Raw genomic sequence first — 21,558 nt, 5'->3', positions numbered from 1 at the left:
TTACTGTTGATATTTAACCTGATTCAGATAATGTTACCAATGTTAGTGTCATCCGCAAACCTACAAACCACACCAACTATATTCTGATCCAAATTATTTATGTACATGAGAAACAACAATGAACCCAGTACCAATCCTTGTCGCACATCACTGGTCTGAGATCTCCAATCTCAAACTGTACCCTCACTCCATCAAATGAATTTTGTATTCAGACTGGCTCACCCTGGATCGAATGTGATCTCACCTTCCACCACTATCTAATGTGGAACCTTCGGAAGCCTTCTTAAAGTCCATGTAGGTAACATTTACCACCATGCCATCGGTTCACAACACCATGCTATCCTTAACAAATGATGAATGAGAGCACAGGAAGGACACAAAGAGCCCAGTGAAAAGTGTCATGGCACTAACATCTCCCTCATGAAACTAAACAGCTGCACATGGAGTTCAGGAAGTCGGGGGTGTGTGATGGGCATGCTCCTCAATGGTCCTAGGGGCTGAGAGCTTCAAGTTCCTATCAATGAACATTAATAGCTTCTCCTTGTCCAACCACATAGAAGCCACAGACATGAAAGTTCACCAGCCCCTCTACTACCTCTGGAGGCTAAAGATGGCACGGCACCTTTCACCCTCAACAATTTGTATCAGGGTACCACGGGAAGTATCCTATTGAGACAGTAAAAAAAATTCTACGGCATCTTCATTCAAGTTTTGATCAGTAAACAATTATTACTGTCAATTTTATATGGGAAATAGTGTTTAACATGTGAATACAATTTGACAAGCACACTGAATTCTTATTAGTCCAAGACAAATTAACATTTGTGAATGTGTTATCCACTTGGACTTTGAATTTTACCCTCTTCACAACAGTTTGATATTTATAAAGACACAGAAAAAAAATCCACAATTTTAATGATAATTCCAAGCTACAGTTTTGCTATAATTAGAAACTTAGGTGTAAGCGATTTGATGTACAAGAACTGTCCTCTAATTGATATCAAAACATACTGCATGCAAATTTGTTGTTGTGAAGCTTGGCATAAATGTCCTTAGAATTAATGAAGGGTGATTTTGTATGTTTGCATGAGCTGGTGTGTGTTGTATGCCATCTGTTACCCAGACAGCTGGCACATAGAACATACGCGCCCCGTTTCCTCTGCCTGCTGCCGGCTATTACAATTATTGAAGGGAATAAAATTGTCTTTTTTCTCCGGGGCGGGGGCTTCGCACAACAGAGTCGAAAGACTCCCAGGAACAAGGTTGTATGCACACATGCTGATTAAGCCGCCGAGGGACGGCTGTCAGGCAGCAGAAAGGCACAGTGACTCGCCGCCATACAGGAGGCATGGAAAGATGGGGCGTCAGAGCCTGGTGCTTTCCAGAAACATTGCAGCTCCCAACTCCGGCAGCCGACCCATGGGCTCCTCTACTTGCCAGGGCATTCCGCAGCCTTGAATTTTCAAACAAGTCACCTCTCAACTCCCAAGCAGGACTCACCCTTCACTCCCCACCACAGGACCCTGCCTCTTTCACTCCCTCCCCAGCAGGACCCAACCCTCCTTCACTCTCAACAGCAGAACCCCACCCCCTTCATCACCTGTCCAGTAGGATTCTCCCTTCAATCCCTCCCCAGTGGGACCATCACCCCCTCAACCCTCAATCCCCCCCCCAGACTCTCACTATCTTCACTCCCTATTCAGAAGGGCCCTTACACCCCCCTTTACTCTTTCCCCAGACAGACGTTCACCACCTTCACTCCCTCTGCAGCAGGACCCTTCCCCTTCCCCTCTTTCAATCATTCCCCAGCAGGATCCTTCTTCCCCCCTTCTCTCCCTCCCTAAAAGGACTATCCCTTCACACCCTCTCCAGCAGGAGCTTCTCTCCACTCCCTCTTCAGGAGGATCTCCCTCACTCCCTCCCTAGTAGACCCTTTTCTCACTCTCTATCCAGCAGGGCTCTTCCCCTTTGATTCCCCCCCTTCCCCTTCACTCTCACCCCAGCAGAGACCTTCTATTCCCTCTCTAGCAGGACCCCACCTTCAACCTCCCCAGCAGGATTCCCCTCACTCCTGCTCCAGTAGGACCCTCACTCTTCACTCCCTCTCCAACAGGCCCTGCCTGCATACCATCTCGAGCAGGACCCCTTCTTCACTCTCAGTCCAGCAGGACCCTTGCTCCTCTTTCGATCTCTCCCCAACAGGACACACTCCCCTCCTGCAGGACGCCTCTTTCACCCTCTCTAGCAGAGCCCCTCCCCCTTCACTCCCTACCCTGGAGGACACACCTCCTCTTCACTTCTCCAGCAGGACACACCTCCCCTTCACTCCCTTCCAGCAGGACACACCTCCCCTTCACTCCTTCTCCAGCAGGACACACCTCCCCTTCACTCCTTCTCCAGCAGGACACACCTCCCATTCACGACCCTTCCCTTCCCAGTAGGACACTCCCTCCCCAGCAGGAATCCCCTTCACCCCCTCTCTCCTCCTCAGTAGGATCCTCCCTCTTCACTTCCTCCCCCAGCAGGACCCCTTTAACTCCCTCTACAGCTGACACCCCACACCTGTCCCTTCACTATCTCCCCAGCAGATCCCTGCCCGCCGGGGAAGGGCTCAGGCTCGGCCCCGGCCCCTCTGTGGTATTTGGCAGAAATGACGGGCCTCTCTGATGCTCCTATTCATCACCGCCACCAGACATCGATCTATCGTTTGTTGGATATTTCCTACAGTGAAAGTGTGGTCGGGAACAGCTCAAGATTCCACCCTCAGCTCGGGATAAAAACACAGTGCGGCCATCTTAATTGCGAATCTCGGCGTTTTTGAGTACCCGTTCTGGCAAGGGAAGAGTAGTACGTAAGTGCAGTATATCCCCAGAGCCGACAATCTATAGCAGCAGGGTCGAAATCAACGAGAGCGGGCAGGCGGGATCAAACTCAGAATTATCCCCCGGCACGACTTACGTCAGCACCGCGGGCCAACTCAACTTGACGGCGCGAGAATGGAGAGGCGTCATGTTGACTGGCGGTGTGTTGAGCCAACAGTGAGGTGGGAACTGCCTGGGGACTGGGTGGCGGCTGACCAGTGACAGGGGCTCGGGGGCGGGATCTGGAGCCGGAGTCAGGCTGCGCGCCGGCCTATGACGGGATCCATTCGGGTGACATGTCGGCCGCCGCTCTGTTCCGCCGCTTAGTCCTGGCCACAAAATGGCGCCCGCTGGGCTCGGCAGCCGTCGGCTCTCCTCTCCGCTCTGAGGGAAGGTGCGACGGTCTCTATTTGTGCATGGTTGCGGGGAGGACGCATTGGCGCGCCCGCTGGGAATGCTGTTTTGCGATTTCGCTCGGTGTTGAGGTGCCCGCGGAAGATCGGTGCTGTTGGGACTGAAGAGCAGCGTTACCGTGACCAGGCGCACAGGCCTATTGCCGCCGCTTGCCAGTGCTAGCTGACCGGTTGCTGCGTGACATTGGAGCAGGAAGCTTTTGCTGTCAGCGCCTTTGGCAAGCACAAGCTTAAGTATGCGTGTTAAAGTTGCCTGGCGGAGCTGTGGTGACGGGGGCTACATTCTGTTGATCTCTTGTGGCTTTGCTCCATGTCCTCAACGCCGGCTTGCACTACACGCGTTGTTGGCGTGGTGACAATCTGATGTAAACATGTAAACATCAGATTGTCAAACTGATCAAAACATAGATATGGTGAGGAGGGAATGATTGGTCAGTTTTGTGGGCTTTTCTTCCTCTGTCGGTGACTTCGATGTTCTGTGTAATATAACGACGTTTAATATTGTTTTCCTTTTGCTCTACAGAATCTGTTCTCGTTTTCGTGACTAGTCCCCTGGGTCTTCTGGAAACCTGTTGATTGAACCTGCGGAAGGTTACTTTGTTTATCCACTGACTTTTGTGACTAATTGGTCTCATTGCTGTTTTGATGGATAGTTTGGACTAGCAAGCATGTTGCAGATCCTGGAGTCAAAACGTGTTCTGGTCTTTCCTTTGGTGAATTGTTTAATTTCTCAGGAAGAGCTGTTGCATCATGGCCTGGAATTGATTGAGCATGGGGAGAAAGAATAACCTATTTGCCTAGCATCTTGATTGAGCTACTTATGGTCAACCATGGTAAAACTTGCAAATCCACTATACACTGAATGGATTCTTGAAGCTATCCAGAAGGTGAAAAAGCAAAAACAAAGACCATCTGAAGAGAGAATTTGTCATGCAGTGTCATCTTCACATGGATTAGATAGAAAGACTGTTCTGGAGCAGTTAGAGCTTGGTGTGAAAGATGGCACTATACTTAAAGTTACAAATAAAGGGCTTTCATCCTACAAGGATCCAGAGAAACCAGGCCGTTTTTCACCAGTTAAGCCTTGCAGTCTTTCAAAGTCCACACAGGTGTGCACATCCAGAAATTGCATTGATATAAGTAATGTGGACTGGAATAAGATCATTAAGAGAGCAGTTGAAGGATTGGCAGAAGCAAATGGTTCCTCACTAAAGAACATAGAGAAATATCTGAGAAGCCAGAGTGATTTAGTTACTGTTACCAGCAGTTCCACCTTTCAACAACGCTTGAGGTTGGCCACCAAACGTGCGGTGAATAATGGGAGAATACTGAAGGATGGTCCACTTTACAGAGTGAATTATGGGAGTGCAGGAGGCAAGGGAGCAGCTAAATACAACAATTCTTCATCTCTCCTCCCAGTCAACTATCTACCACATGAAAAAGAAAAGGTAGGTTTCCTGGTGAACAGAGAAAAAAAAGACCCATTCATTTTCTTTAAAATGCTTGCTCGGTTTTGGATTGTCCTTACACATTGAGCTGTTTGAGATAAGATATATGATCATGGTAAATAACTTGGATTAAGGAGCCATTGAACTATTTCGTGTATAATACAGGGAAAATATAAAATAAGATTGAATGAAACTTGACAGCCACATTTTTGGAGTAGTGAGTTGATCTTTCAAATGGTAGGCCACTCAATATCAGCAGTTCAAACCCTGAATGATGATGTAACGATTTCAGTCATGTTGAAAAGACCTAAAGAGGCATTTAATAAATGGATTGTTTTTAAATGATCAGCTGAGATGCTAAGGATGCATTAATCACTTGCAGCTCTCAGGGAAGTGGCTGGCTTTGTGTATCTAAGAGGACTGTGACTAATTGTGAGTGACTATTTGCTGTGTTCACTTATAAAATGCATGACTGGCTTCTAAAGGTCAAAGGTTAAGGATGCTCCTGATGAAGAGTAAAGTGACCTTGTCATTCATCTTTTTGGACTCCACACTGCAGTGTATTGTGAAGGAAGGATAAGAACCATATCCATGGCGTGTTTTATTGCTTCAGGATCTCAAGGGTGATTCAGATTTAATTGATTACTTTTGAAATGTTGCTGTTGTGGAAAAGGTGATAGCCAGTTTGTACGCAGTAAGGTAGACTGAAACCACTGAAAATAAATACTAAATATCTCTCTTTGTGATATTGGTTAAGGGTGCCTATAATGCTTGGGACAACTTTTATAGATGCTTGTATTTCTGATCTTGCAAGAATGTCACCAAAGTTCTAAATAAATTTAGTATCAAAGTACATTTATGTCACCATATACAACCCTGAGATTCATAGAATAATAACTATAACAGAATCAATGCAAGACCACACCAACTTGGGTGTTGAACCTGTGTACAAAAGATGGTACTCTGTGCAAATACAAAAAAAAGTAATAATAAATATCAAGAGCGTGAGATGAAGAGTCCGTGAAAGTCAGTACACAGTTGTCAGAAAAGTTCAGTGATGGGGCAAGTGAAGTTATCCCCTCTGGTTCAAGAGCTTCCTGAATCTGGTGATGTGGGTCCTGAGGCTCCTGTACCTACTTCCCGATGACGGCATCAAGAAGAGAGCATGGCCTGGGTGGTGGGGGTCCCTGATGATGGATGTTGCTTTCCTGCAGCAAATCTTTGAAGTGATGTAACCACTGTGTGAGTAAAAGCAACAGCATTTTGGTTCAGTAACAAGATCAGTGAGTAGCCAACTCAAGGAATGTTTTGGAAGATTAGCAAAGTAGTTATCCACTTTTTTTATAATTATCTGCTTAGGTAGGAAGTAACTTGGAGGGAACTTTGACAAAAACAGTGAAAGAATAAAGCATTTAAAATTATTTAATCTGGTAAAAGTTTATTGGTTGCAAATGTCTTGTAATATACGATAATGTTTGAGTGTTTGGAACTAATTGAAATACATTGTTAGTATCTAAATCTCAATATTCTCTATATATGAAGACTGCAAAACCTGAATTATTTAGTTGCATTTAATATAAAGAATATTTAGCCTCTTCATCAGAAACTCTTGCCTCTTTCTTTAGTGGCATTTGAGTTTGCCTTGTTGTTTTTAAACGCAAACAACAGGAATTCTGCAGATGCTGGAAATTCAAGCAACACACATCAAAGTTGCTGGTGAACGCAGCAGGCCAGGCAGCATCTGTAGGAAGAGGTGCAGTCGACGTTTCAGGCCGAGACCCTTTGTCAGGACTAACTGAAGGAAGAGTGAGTAAGGGATTTGAAAGTTGGAGGGGGAGGGGGAGATCCAAAATGATAGGAGAAGACAGGAGGGGGAGGGATAGAGCCAAGAGCTGGACAGGTGATAGGCAAAAGGGGATACGAGAGGATCATGGGACAGGAGGTCCGGGAAGAAAGACAGACAAGTGGGGGGGGGAACCCAGAGGATGGGCAAGAAGTATATTCAGAGGGACAGAGGGAGAAAAAGGAGAGTGAGAGAAAGAATGTGTGCATAAAAATAAGTAACAGATGGGGTACGAGGGGGAGGTGGGGCCTTAGCGGAAGTTAGAGAAATCGATGTTCATGCCATCAGGTTGGAGGCTACCCAGACGGAATATAAGGTGTTGTTCCTCCAACCTGAGTGTGGCTTCATCTTTACAGTAGAGGAGGCCGTGGATAGACATGTCAGAATGGGAATGGGATGTGGCATTAAAATGTGTGGCCACTGGGAGATCCTGCTTTCTCTGGCGGACAGAGCGTAGATGTTCAGCAAAGCGGTCTCCCAGTCTGTGTCGGGTCTCGCCAATATATAAAAGGCCACATCGGGAGCACCGGATGCAGTATATCACCCCAGTCGACTCACAGGTGAAGTGTTGCCTCAACTGGAAGGGCTGTTTGGGGCCCTGAATGGTGGTAAGGGAGGAAGTGTAAGGGCATGTGTAGCACTTGTTCCGTTTACACGGATAAGTGCCAGGAGGGAGATCAGTGGGGAGGGATGGGGGGAACGAATAGACGGGAGTTGCGTAGGGAGAGAGAGGTGGGGAGGGAAAGATGTGCTTAGTGGTGGGATCCTGTTGGAGGTGGCGGAAGTTACGGAGAATAATATGTTGGACCCGGAGGCTGGTGGGGTGGTAGGTGAGGACCAGGGGAACCCTATTCCTAGTGGGGTGGCGGGAGGATGGAGTGAGAGCAGATGTACGTAAAATGGGGGAGATGCGTTGAAGAGCAGAGTTGATAGTGGAGGAAGGGAAGCCCCTTTCTTTAAAAAAGGAAGACATCTCCCTCGTCCTAGAATGAAAAGCCTCATCCTGAGAGCAGATGCGGCGGAAACGGAGGAATTGCGAGAAGGGGATGGCCTTTTTGCAAGAGACAGGGTGAGAAGGGGAATAGTCCAGATAGCTGTGAGAGTCAGTAGGCTTATAGTAGACATCAGTGGATAAGCTGTCTCCAGAGACAGACAGAAAGATCTAGAAAGGGGAGAGAGGTGTCGGAAATGGACCAGGTAAACTTGAGGGCAGGGTGAAAGTTGGAGGCAAAGTTAATAAAGTCAACGAGTTCTGCATGCGTGCAGGAAGCAGCGCCAATGCAGTCGTCGATGTAGCGAAGGAAAAGTGGGGGACAGATACCAGAATAGGCACGGAACATAGATTGTTCCACAAAGCCAACAAAAAGGCAGGCATAGCTAGGACCCATACGGGTGCCCATAGCTACACCTTTAGTTTGGAGGAAGTGGGAGGAGCCAAAGGAGAAATTATTAAGAGTAAGGACTAATTCCGCTAGACGGAGCAGAGTGGTGGTAGAGGGGAACTGATTAGGTCTGGAATCCAAAAAGAAGCGTTGAGCTTTGAGACCTTCCTGATGGGGGATGGAAGTATATAAGGACTGGACATCCATGGTGAAAATAAAGCGGTGGGGGCCAGGGAACTTAAAATCATCAAAAAGTTTAAGAGCGTGAGAAGTGTCACGAACATAGGTAGGAAGGGATTGAACAAGGGGTGATAAAACCGTGTCGAGGTATACCTCTTGCCCATCCTCTGGGTCCCCCCCCCACCTCCTTGTCTGTCTTTCTTCCCGGACCTCCTGTCCCATGATCCTCTCGTATCCCCTTTTGCCTATCACCTGTCCAGCTCTTGGCTCTATCCCTCCCCCTCCTGTCTTCTCCTACCATTTTGGATCTCCCCCTCCCCCTCCAACTTTCAAATCCCTTACTCACTCTTCCTTCAGTTAGTCCTGACGAAGGGTCTCGGCCTGAAACGTCGACTGCATCTCTTCCTACAGATGCTGCCTGGCCTGCTGCGTTCACCAGCAACTTTGATGTGTGTTGCCTTGTTGTTTGGTGCTTTTCACCCAAACTATTGTTACTTTGAGACTTGGATTCTAATGTCGTCCTTCCATAAACTGAAGTACTTCTGACTTCGTTACCCAAATCGGAATACATAGCACTCTTAGTCTTATTGACTTGTATAGGGTCAGAATCAACATTCCAAAATTAAACTGTTAATGTGTACTGTGTCTTTGCCTTTGTCCTGTGATTATGAACTCTTGTGACCATCTCTGAAACTTGGCTAAAGGATGGCTCCCATTGGGAGCTGAACATCCAAGGAAATACAGTGTATTAGAAAGATAGGTTAGTAGGCAGAGGGGGTGGTGTGGCCCTGTGCATAAGAAATAACACTAAATCATGAAAAAGGGATGACATAAGACCGGAAGGTGTAGAGTCTCTATGGGTTGAGTTAAGAAATGACAAGGGTAAAAGGACCCTAATTGCAGTTGTATACAGGCCTCCAAACAGCAGCCGGGATGTGGATTACAAATTACAACAGGAGATAGAAAAGGCGTGTCAGAAGGGCAATGTCATGATAATCATTGGGGATTTTAACATGAAAGTGGATTGGGAAAACCAGGCCAGTACTGGACCTTGAGAGAGAATTTGTAGAATGTCTAGGGGATTGGTTTTTAGAACAGCTTGTTGTTGAGCCCACTTGGGGATCAGCTGTGCTGGATTGGGTGTTGTGCAATGATCCGGAGGTGATAAGAGAGCTTAAAGTGAAGGAACCTTTAAGGAACAGTGATCACAATATGATAGAGTTCATGTTGAAATTTGAGAAGGAGAAACTAAATTCCAATGTGTCGGTATTTCAGTGGAATAAAAGAAATTACAATGGCATGAGAAGGGAACTGGCCAAAGTTGACTGGAAAGGGACGTTAGCAGGAAGGACAGCAGAGCAGCAATGGCTGGAGTTTCTGTGAAAAATGAGGCAAGTGCAAGACAGATATATTCCAAATAAGAAGACATTTTTGAATGCAAGAAGGACACTACTGTGGCTGACAAGTGAAGTCAGCCAAAGTAAAAGCAAAAGAGAGGGCATACAAGAAAGCCAAAGCTGGTGGGAAGATAGAGGATTGTGCAGCTTTTAAAAACTTGCAGAAGGAAATTAAGAAGGTCATTAGGAAGGAAAAGATGAATTATGAAAGGAAGCTAGCAACTAATATCAAAGGAGATACTAAAAACTTTAAGTATATAAAGGGTAAAACAGAGTCGAGTGTAGATACATGACCAATAGAAAATGACGCTGGAGATATTGTAATGAGAGACGCAGAGATGGCAGAGGAACTGAATGTGTATTTTGTATCAGTCTTCACAGTGGAAGACAGCATCCGTATACCGGACATTCAAGAGTGTCAGGGGAGTGACATTTGTGCAGTGAAAATTATGACTGAGAAGGTGCTCAGGAAGCTTAATGATCTGAGGGTGGATAAATCTCCGGGACCTGATTGAATACACCCTCAGGTTCTGAAAGAAGTAGCTAGAGAGATTGTGGAGGTATTAACAATGATCTTTCAAAAATTGACAGATTCTGGCATTGTACCCGATGACTGGAAAATTGCAAATGTTACTCTGCTGTTTAAGAAGGGTGGGAGGCAGCAGAAAGGAAACTATAGACCTGTTAGCCTGACATCAGTGGTTGGGAAGTTGTTGGAATCGAATGTTAGGGATGAGACTAGACAACCGGGTGAGCCGTTGGGGCATCTTTTGAGAGAAAGGTTGTGCAGTCTGATGTCTTACGCTTTGGAAATCAAAGAAGAACTCAATGTATTAAAGAAGAAAGATGCGTAGCAAGACAAGTATTGCTCCTCCTCGTTTAATGAAGGGCACTTTTTATGACCACGTTTCTGGTTGATCTGCCACCCTTCAGGAATACTCTAACGTTTTCATTTCTTTTTCCCGGCTTAAAGCCACGTACACAGCTGACCATGCGGGAATACCGGTTTCTCCAGCTAAATCAACACGTTCTCCATGGTTTGGCCTTGCACCTTATGTATAGTCATAGCAAAGCATGACTGTATCGGGAACTGGCTCCGCTGAAGAGGGACATCTTCCCCTTCTGATAAACTGAGAGTAATTCTTGGGATCATGTCAATGTGATTTTTGAATGCACCAATGTTTATCTTTGCTACGATGAGATTGTCGTGCAGTTCTTCCACCATCATCCGCGTTCCATTGCAAAGCCTTGGTGGATCCAAGTTCCTCACTGAAATGATGGGAGATCCCCTCTTCAATTCCAGTTTATGTGGTGGCAATCCAGAGAGTTTGACGGAATCAAGGAATTTTGTAGGAAAATGAGTGGCGTTCGCTCCTTCACTTACGGCATTGAAGGAGCAGTATTTTTTCAAGATTCCAGGGAAGTGTCTAATGCATGTGAAGTTTATTTTTCGCATCATTTCATTAAGAGGAACCAAGGTAGAATTCCTCGAGTTCTGCAGGATTGTGGAATGTCGAGTAGATGAAATCAATGCATTCTTCCATAGTTGTTGCTGGCAGAATCATATCTTCAGGTAATTTGATTTCATTGTTTTCATTTTTCTCAATCTTGTCTTCTCCAACATCCAATAAGAACTGAGAATATCGTCCTTCTCCCTCACTCAATCACGTTTCTCTTCAATTGAAACTTGATGAAGCTTCTCCATAAGTATCATTTTTTAATGCAATGATTCTCCACATCAGCATCATTTCCACGTTTCACAACTGATAGAAGCTGCAGCTGTACAGGGCCCTGGTGAGCCCACACCCGGAGTACTATGTGCAGTTTTGGTCTCCATTTTTGAGGAAGGACATTCTTGCTATTGAGGGAGTGCAGCGTAGGTTCACAAGGTTAATTCCCGGGATGGCGGGACTGTCATATGTCGAAAGGTTGGAGCAACTGGGCTTGTATACTCTGGAATTTAGAAGGCTGAGAGGGGATCTTATTGAAACATATAAGATTATTAAGGGATTGGACATGCTACAGGCAGGAAGCATGTTCCTGCTGATGGATGAGTCCAGAACCAGAGGCCACAGTTTCAGAATAAGGGGTAGGCCATTTAGAACGGAGTTGAGGAAAAACTTTTTCACCCAGAGAGTGGTGGATATATGGAATGCTCTGTCCCATAAGGCTGTGGAGGCCAAGTCTCTGGATACTTTCAAGAAAGAGATGGATAGAGCTCTTAAAGATAGCGGAATCAAAGGTTATGGGGATAAGGCAGGAACTGGATACTGATTGTGGATGATCAGCCATGATAACAGTGAATGGCGGTGCTGGCTCGAAGGGCCGAATGACCTACTCCTGCACCTATTGTCTATTGTCTAAATCACCACAGCAAATGTTTAAAATACCCCCAAAGGCCTCATTCTTGCCACATACATCACGAAGAGTGCGGTCCGCGGCTTCAAAACTCTCCCTCCTAATCATGGGGCACTCGTCCCAGACAATAAGCTTCGCATTTTGGAGTAAATTTGCAGTATTGGTGTTTTTATCAATGTTACAAAGAGCAACCTCATTGACTTTGAGGGGTATTTTGAATCATGAATGCGTTGTCCTACCACCAGGCACCTCTGTCTGTTCCTCTCTCCTCCTTCTCTGCCTGTTTTTGTCATTCTGGAGACGTGCATCCTTCGTCTCTTCATCTCTTCTACCATTTGTTCTTTCGCTCTCATCTTGGAGTCATGCGGCCCTGGCCTGATCAGATGCTTGTTCTCTCCTTTGTGTGTGCCTATTGTTGTCATTTTGGAGACGTGCATGCCTGTCCTCCTCGGTCTCGTCTTCTCTCATCTTTTTTGTCCTGACTCTTTGATCCTGGAGTCGTGCGGCCCTGGCCTCATCCGATTGTTGTTCTCTCCCTCTCCTTGCCGCTTCCCAACGATGTTTGGCATCATCTCTTGACCATAATGTCCCCCTTCTCTTTCCACTTGGCATAACTAGGCTATCCATATATTTTTACCCTAATGCTTGATAGAAGATAGGAAGCAGTAACACCAAAGCCTCCAAGATGCTGTTGTTTCTTCATGATGTGGTTGGCACTCTCCTAAATGGACGTGATATAGTCACCGCTGTCCTTTGACTGCAGCAAAGGGTTTTATGGGTGTGTCGAAGTACGTCATTACAATAAGATTTAATTATCTCTTATCGATGGGTGGCAGTTAGATCTGTCTCAATCCTACACATGCTGATGGTGATTAGCAGAACGTGACCTCTCGAAATCCCTCGCCCTCCCTTCCCCCATCCCAGTTTCACTATGCCCCCTCCCCCAGCTGCCTATCACCTCCCTCATGGTTCCGCCTCCTACTACCCATTGTGTTTTCCCCTATTCCTTCTTCACCTTTCCTGCCTATCCCCTGCCCCACCCCTTTATCTTTCCCTTTACTGGTTTTTCACCTGTACCCTACCAGGGACCCACACCTTATTTTTAGGGCCCCTGCCCCCTCCCTCTTCAGTCCTGACGAAGGGTTCCGGCCCGAAGCGTTGACTGTTCTTTTCCACGGATGCTGCCCGACCTGCTGAGTTCCTCCAGTGTGTTGTGAGTGTTGCTTTGACCCCAGCATCTGCAGAGTATTTTGTTCCCTCGAAATAGAACTGCCCTGCCCTTTTGCTCCGGTAGGTGTTGCTGCTGAGGCTGGCCATGTGCATGCGTCAGGCTGTCGCGTCCCGATTTCTATGATGGCCGATCGGGTCTCGGGTGAAAGCCAGCCTGTTGATTTTTGGCGAATGAGCAATTTTATACGAATATATAACCCTGAACTTTGCCTGCTTTCTGTAAGTTAGCGCATTTGAATTTGATTTAGGCAAAAGAAGTGCCGCTATAATGCACTGTTTGCGCTAGTTGGAGGTCACAAACAGACAGACAGACAGAGCATGAGAGTTTTAGTAGTATATAGATTACAGAGTACATGGAGACACATGACAAGGTAGGCCAAAGCCAGCATGGTTTCCTGAAAGGAAAATCCAGCCTGACTAACCTACTGCAAATTTTTGAGGATATTACGAGCAGAGTAGACAAAGGAGATGTAGCAGTTGTGGTATATTTGGATTTTCAGAAGGTCTTTGACAAGGTGCTGCACATGAGTCTGCTTAGCAAGATAAGAGCCCATAGAATTACAGGCAATTTACTAGCGTGGGTGGAGCGTTGGCTGATTGGCAGATAACAGAGTGGGAATAAAGGGATCCTATTCTGGCTGGCTGCCAGTTACCAGTGGAGTTCCACAGGGGTTGGTATTGGGACCGCTGCTTTTTATGATGTATGTCAATGATTTGGACTATGGGATTAATGGATTTATTGCTAAATTTGCTGATGATACAAAGATAGGTGGAAGAGCAGGTAGTGTTAAGGAAACAGAGAGCCTGTAGAGAGACTTGGATAGTTCAGGGGAATGGGCAAAGAAGTGGCAAATGAAATACAATGTAAGGTAGTGTATAGTCATGCACTTTGGTGGAAGAAATAAATGGGTAGACAATTATTTAGATGAGGAGAGAATTGAAATGCAAAGATGCAAATGGACTTGGGAGCCTTTGTGCAGGATACCCAAAAGGTTAACCTCTAGGTTGAGTCAGTGGCGCAGAAGGTGAATTAAATGTTGGCATTCATTTCTAGAGGTATGGAATATAAGAGCAGGGATGTGATGTTGAGGCTCAATAAGGCACTCATGAGACCACACTTGGAATATTGTGTGCAGTTTTGGGCTTCTTATTCTAGAAAGGATTTACTGACATTGGTTCAGAGAAGATTCACGAGAATGATTCCAGGAATGAAAGGGATGCCGTATGAGGAATGTCTGTCAGCTCTTGGGCAGTATTCCCTGGAGTTCAGGAGAATGAGGAGGGATGTCATAGAAACATTCCGAATGTTAAAATGCCTGCACAGATTAGATATGCCAAAGTTATTTCCCGTGGTAGGGGAGTCTAGGACAAGGGGGCACAACTTCAGGATTGAAGGATGTCCATTTAGAACAGAGATGCGGCAAAATTACTTTAGTCAGAGGGTGTTAAATCTGTAGAATTTGTTGCCATGAGTGGCTGTGGAGGCCAAGTCATTGGGTGCATTTAAAGCAGAGATAAGTAGGTAAACACGAGGAAATCTGCAGATGCTGGAATTTCAAGCAACTCACATAAAAGTTGCTGGTGAACGCAGCAGGCCAGGCAGCATCCTGCCAAAAGTTGCTGCCTGGCCTGCTGCGTTCACCAACAACTTTTATGAGAGATAGATAGGTTCTTGATTAGCCGGGGCATCAAAGGATAACTCTGCAAGAACTTTTATGTATCTCTTAAGAGCCTATTGGCCATTCCCTGATCCTCTGCAGTCTCTTATTGATGACTTTACTGTAACACCCTTGGCACTTTCATTCTTTTTACCATTTTGAATTTCTCTGCTTTCCTGTACATCTGTAAGACCATCTTTGATAGCTATCTATTTTGTTTGTATAACATAAAAAAATCAATAACATTTCAAAACAGTTAAATTTTAAAACAATTTCTTTTTTGATTGATTACTTTTCTGGTTATGGAACTTGGAGCAAAAATCAAAACAATATCATAAGCATGAGAAAATCTGCAGATGCTGGAAATTCAAAGCAACACACACGCACACACAAAATGCTGGAGGACCTCAGTGGGTCAGGCAGCATCCATGGAAATGAACAAACAGTCAACATATCAGGCTAAAACCCTTCTTCAGGACTGAGAAAGAAGGGGAAGATACCAGAATAAAAAAGCTGGGGGAGGAGGAAGCAGGACAAGCTGGAAGGTGATGGGTAAAACCAGGTGGGTGGGAAAGGTCAGGAATCTGATAGGAAAGGAGAGTGGATCATAGGAGGAGGGAACCCAGGGGAAAATGAGAAGCAGGTGAGAAGAGGTAAAAGATTAGAGTGAAAAATTGAAGATGAAATTGATATTCGTGCCATCAGGTTTGAGGCTACCCAGACGAAATACAAACTGTTGCTCCACTATCCTGAGGGTGGCCTAATCTTGGCAAAAGAGGAGGCCACGGACTGACTTGTCAGAACAGGAATGTGAATCGAATTAAAATGTTTGGCCACTGGGAAGTTCCATTTGCCCTGAAGTGGTTCTCCAGTTTTAGATGTGTCTCAGCAATGTAGAGGAGGCCGCATCAGGACACAATAGACGGCCCCAGCAGATTCGTAAGTGAAGTGTTGCTTCACCTGGAAAGACTGGGATCCTAATTGAGGTGAATGGGTAGATGTGGCACTTTGGCTGAATCATTATGTTAGAAACCACAATGACTCAAATTTATATAGCAGTTTCCAATAGCTAGTATTTTCAAGAAACAGCTAATGAAGTAGACTAATTGTAATCGTTGTCACACTGTGAAACGGGGCCGTGTCCCACACTAATGTTGTAACAATAGAATATACAGTGCAACAGCACAGCACAAGAAAAGGCCATATGGCCCACGATGTCAGCATGGAACACAAAGCAGTTCAAACTTATCCCATCTGCCTACGCATTGGTCTATATTCCTCCAGTCCCTGCCTCTTCATGAGCCAGTTTAAATGTTGTTATATCTGTTCCAACGCTCTCTGCACAAAAACTAAACTTGTTCACAAATGTCATTCAAACTTTTCCTCTCACACCTTTATATCTATCACCTCTGATATTTAGATTATGAAGACACACAATCCTCTTTTATTGTCGTTTAGTAATGCATGCATTAAGAAATGATACAATATTTCCTCCAGTGTGATATCACAAAACACAGGACAGACCAAGACTGAAAAAACTAACAAAACCACATAATTATAACATATAGTTACAACAGTGCAACAATACCATAACTTGATGAAGAACAGTCCATGAGCACAATAAAAAGTTTGAAGTCTCTCAAATGTCCCACATCTCACGCAGATGGGACAAGGAAGAAAACTCTCCCTGCCATGCCCGACCACAGTCTGATTCTGAGTCGTCCGAAAACTTTGAGCCTCCGATCAGCCCTCTGACACCGAGTGCCGAGTGCCATCTCTATCCGAACGATTCGACCTCAATCTCCGTCACCAGCAGCAGGCAGATCTGGGGATTTTGAGGCCTTCCCTCCGGAAGATTCTCGATCGCGCAATAACAACAGCAGCGAACTGTATATTAAGAGCAAAAAGATAGTAAGGGATAAAATTGGTACTCTTGAAGATCAGTGTGGTCGGCTATGTATGGAACCAAAAGAAATAGGGGAGATCTTAAATGGGTTTTTTGCTTCTGTATTTATTAAGGAAACTGGCATGGAGTCAATGGAAATAAGGCAAACAAGTAGTGAGGTGATGGAACCTATACAGATTGAAGAGGAGGAGGTGCTTGCTGTCTTGAGGCAAATCACAGTAGATGAATCCCCGGGACCTGACAGGGTATTCCCTCGGACCTTGAAGGAGACTAGTTTTGAAATTGCAGGGGCCCTGGCAGATATATTTAAAATGTCGGTATCTACGGGTGAGGTGCTGGAGGATTGGAGGATAGCTCATGTTGTTCCGTTATTTTAAAAAAGGCTCTAAAAGTAATCCGGGAAATTATAGGCTGGTAAATTTGACATCGGTAGTAGGTAAATTATTGGAAGAAGTACTGAGAGATAGGATCTACAAGTATTTGGATAGACAGGGACTTATTAGGGAGAGTCAACATGGCTTTGGTCATGGCAGGTCATGTTTAACCAATCTATTAGAGTTTTTTGAGGAGATTACCAGGAAAGTGGATGAAGAGAATGCAGTGGATGTTGTCTATATAGACTTCAGTAAGGCCTTTGACAAGGTCCCACATGGCAGGTTACTTAGGAAGATTCAGTCACTAGTAAATAGGATTAGACATTGGCTCAATGGAAGAAGCCGTAGAGTGGTAATGGAGGATTGCTTCTCTGAGTGGAGGCCTGTGACTAGTGGTGTGCCACAGGGATCAGTGCTGGGTCCATTGTTATTTGTCAACTATATCAGTGATCTGGATGATAATGTAAATTGGATCAGCAAATTTGCTGACGATACAAAGATTGGAGGTGTAGTGGACAGTGAGGAATGTTTTCGAAGCTTGCAGAGGGATTTGAACCTGTTGGAAAAATGGGCTGAAAAATGGCAGATGTAGTTTAATACAGACAAGTGTGAGGTAATGCACTTTGGAAGGACAAACCAAGGATGACAGGAGTGAAGGTAGGACTGATTAGACTTAAAGGTGGGAAGATGTGCCTGGAGGCTCTGGAAGTGAGTGAGGTCCTCAATGAATACTTCTCTTCGGTATTCACCAATGAGAGGAACTTGATGATGGTGAGGACAATATGAGTAAGGTTGATGTTCTGGAGCATGTTGATATTAAGGGAGAGGAGGTGTTGGAGTTGTGAAAATACATTAGGACAGATAAGTCCCTGGGGCCTGATGGAATATTCCCCAGGCTGCTCCACGAGGCGAGAGAAGAGATTGCTGAGCCTCTGGTTAGGATCCTTATGTCCTCGTTGTCCACGGGAATGGTACCAGAGGATTGGAGGGAGGCGAATGTTGTCCCCTTGTTCAAAAAAGGTAGTAGGGATAGTCCGGGTAATTATAGACCAGTGAGCCTTACATCTGTGGTGGGAAAGCTGTTGGAAAAGATTCTTGGAGATAGGATCTATAGGCATTTAGAGAATCATGGTCTGATCAGGGACAGTCAGCATGGCTTTGTGAAGGGCAGATCGTGTCTAACAAGCCTGATAGAGTTCTTTGAGGAGGTGACCAGGCATATAGATGAGGGTAGTGAAGTGGATGTGATCTATATGGATTTTAATAAGGCATTTGACAAGGTTCCACACAGTAGGCTTATTCAGAAAGTTAGAAGGCATGGGATCCAGGGAAGTTTGGCCAGGTGGATTCAGAATTGGATTGCCTGCAGAAGGCAGAGGGTCGTGGTGGAGGGAGTACATTCAGATTGGAGGATTGTGACTAGTGGTGTCCCACAAGGGTCTGTTCTGGGACCTCTACTTTTTGTGATTTTTATTAATGACCTGGATGTGGGGGTAGAAGGGTGGGTTGGCAAGTTTGCAGACGACACAAAGGTTGGTGGTGTTGTGGATAGTTTAGAGGATTGTCAAAGATTGCAGAGAGACAATGATAGCATGCAGAAGTGGGCTGAGAAGTGGCAGATGGAGTTCAACCCGGAGAAGTGTGAGGTGGTACACTTTGGAAGGACAAACTCCAAGGCAGAGTACAAAGTAAATGGCAGGATACTTGGTAGTGTGGAGGAGCAGAGGGATCTGGGGGTACGTGTCCACAGATCCCTGAAAGTTGCCTCAGAAGTAGATAGGGTAGTTAAAGCTCATGGGGTGTTAGCTTTCATAAGTCGAGGGATAGAGTTTAAGAGTTGCGATGTAATGATGCAGCTCTATAAAACTCTGGTTAGGCCACACTTGGAGCACTGTGTCCAGTTCTAGTCGCCTCACTATAGGAAGGATGTGGAAGCATTGGAAAGGGTACAGAGGAGATTTACCAGGATGCTGCCTGGTTTAGAGCGTATGGATTATGATCAGAGATTAAGGGAGCTAGGGCTTTACTCTTTGGGGAGAAGGAGGATGAGAGGAGACATGATATAGGTGTACAAGATATTAAGAGGAATAGATAGAGTGGATAGCCACTGCCTCTTCCCCATGGCACCACTGCTCAATACAGGAAGACATGGCTTTAGGATAAGGGGTGGGAAGTTCAAGGGGGATATTAGAGGAAGGTTTTTTACTCAGAATGGTTGGTGCGTGGAATGCACTGCCTGAGTCAGTGAAGTTTAAGAGACTACTAGACAGGTATATGGAGGAATTTAAGGTGGGGGATTATATGGGAGGCAAGGTTTGAGGGTCGGCACAACATTGTGGGTTGAAGTGCCTGTACTGTGCTGTACTATTCTATGTTCTAGAACATACAAGGTAAATGGTAAGGCACTGAGGAGTGCAGTAGAACAGAGGGATCTGGGAATACAGATACAAAATTCCCTAAAAGTGGCGTCACAGGTAGATAGGGTTATAAAGAGAGCTTTTGGTACATTGGCCTTTATAAATCAAAGTATTGAGTGTAAGAGTTGGAATGTTATGGTAAGGTTGTATAAGGCATTGGTGAGGCTTAATTTGGAGTTTTGTGTTCAGTTTTGGTCACCAAATTACAGGAAGGCTATTAGTAAGGTTGAAAGAGTGCAGAGAAGGTTTACAAGGATGTTGCTGGGGCTTGAGAAACTGAGTTACAGAGAAAGGTTGAATAGGTTAGGACTTTATTCCCTGGAGTGTAGAAAAATGAGGGGAGATTTGATAGAGGTATATAAAATTATGATGGGTATAAATAGAGTGAATGCAAGCAGGTTTTTTCCACTGAGGCAAGAGGAGAAAAAAACCAGAGGACTTGGGTTAAAGGTGAAGTGGAAAAAATTTAAAGGGAACATTGGAGGGGCTTCTTCACACAGAGAGTGGTGGGATTGTGGAATGAGCTGTCAGATGAAGTGGTAAATGCAGGTTCTTTTTTAACATTTAAGAATAAATTGGACAGATACATGGATGGGAGGTGTATGGAGGGATATGGTCCGTGTGCAGGTCAGTGGGACTAGGCAGAAAATGGTTCGGCACAGCCAAGAAGGGCCAAAGGGCCTGTTTCTGTGCTGTAGTTTCTATGGTTCTATTTGATAGCGGTATATAAAATTATGATGCGTATAGGTAGAGTGAATGCAAGCATGCTTTTTTCACTCGGCTAGGGGAGAAAAAAACCAGAGGACCTGGGTTAAAGGTGAAGTGGAAAAAGTTTAAAGGGAACATTGGGGGGGCTTCTTCACACAGAGAGTGGTGGGATTGTGGAATGAGCTGTCAGATGAAGTGGTAAATGCGGGCTCACTTTTAACATTTAAGAAAAACCTGGACAGGTACTGGATGAGAGGTGTATGGAGGGATATGGTCCAGGTGCAGGTCAGTGGGACTAGGCAGAAAAATGGTTTGGCACAGCCAAGAAGGGCCAAAAGGCCTGTTTCTGTGCTATAATGTTCTCTGGTTCTATGGTGAAAGATTCTGACTATCTAACTTATCTATGCTTATAATAATTTTGTATGGTACCATCAGGTCACTCTTCAAACTCTGCTCCAGAGAAAAACCAAACCAAGTTTGTCCAACCTCTCTCTGGAGAGTAGGACAATGAGGAGAGATTTGATAGAGGTGTATAAAATTATATGGTGACAGGGTGGAGATAAGTCTCTACCAAAGGAGATGTAAGATGCTCTTCTCCACTCAAGCCTGCAGGTCACAAGCGGGCAAGGTGTAGCACCTGCTTAGTCCCTGATCAGAGTCACATGAAACCATGGGAGTAGGTGTTACAAATCACAAGTCCTGGTTATGTGACCACTGACGCCAAACAGACAATATCTGAAGAGAATTAATAATGGCTGTGGTCACCTGTCTTGTAAAGGCAATGGCAAATCACTTCTGTAGAAAAATTTCCCAAGATCAAACATGGTCATACAGATGGAAAACCATGAGCACCCACTTCATATGACACGACACATGATGATGATGCAAAATTATAAGTGGTATAGATAGGGTAAATCAAGCAGGCTTTTCCCCACTGAGGTTGGGTGAGATTAGAACTAGAGGTCATTGGTTAGTGGTGGAAGGGGAGCATGAGCGGGAACTTGTTCATCCAGTTTGTAGTGACCTGCCAGTGGAAGTGGTGGATCCTTGGACATTACCTCACTTTTTTTTAATATACAGTATTTCTGTTTTTTGCACAATTTTAAAAATTATTCAATATGCGTATATTGTAATTGATTTATTTTTATTTTATGTGTTTTTTTTTGTCTTCTAGATTATGTATTGCATTGAACTGCTGCTGCTAAATTAACAAATTTCAGGTCACATGCCAGTGATAATAAACCTGATTCTGATTCTGCATGTTCAATTTCAACATTTCAGAGAAGTTTGGATGAGTATGTAGGTGGGAGGGTAATGGAAGGCTGTGGTCCAGGTGCACCTCGATGAGACTAGGCAGAATAATAGTTTGGCATGGACTAGGTG

At 45.0% G+C, this 21,558-nt stretch overlaps 1 protein-coding gene across 3 annotated transcripts in view; it reads left to right on the top strand.

Moving 5' to 3' along the window:
• Window positions 1–2,740: 2,740 nt before the first annotated feature.
• The window catches only part of kat6b (K(lysine) acetyltransferase 6B), a 236,014-nt gene continuing 217,196 nt past the window's right edge, over window positions 2,741–21,558 (top strand). Inside the window, exons 1-2 of one of the 3 annotated variants that reach the window (XM_072282937.1) lie at window positions 2,741–2,851; window positions 3,798–4,722. In XM_072282937.1, coding sequence (XP_072139038.1) covers window positions 4,105–4,722 — 618 coding nt within the window. In that variant the 5' untranslated portion in view covers window positions 2,741–2,851; window positions 3,798–4,104. Of the gene's footprint in view, window positions 2,852–3,095; window positions 3,256–3,277; window positions 3,509–3,797; window positions 4,723–21,558 lie in introns of those variants that run through there. The other 2 variants (XM_072282935.1, XM_072282936.1) reach the window with 2 other exon arrangements.

Source organism: Mobula birostris, chromosome 18 (assembly GCF_030028105.1).
Source record: "Mobula birostris isolate sMobBir1 chromosome 18, sMobBir1.hap1, whole genome shotgun sequence".
Classification (NCBI taxonomy): domain Eukaryota; kingdom Metazoa; phylum Chordata; class Chondrichthyes; order Myliobatiformes; family Myliobatidae; genus Mobula; species Mobula birostris.
The sequence above is the reverse complement of the archived record's forward strand: the minus strand, read 5'-3'. Positions and strand labels throughout refer to the sequence as shown.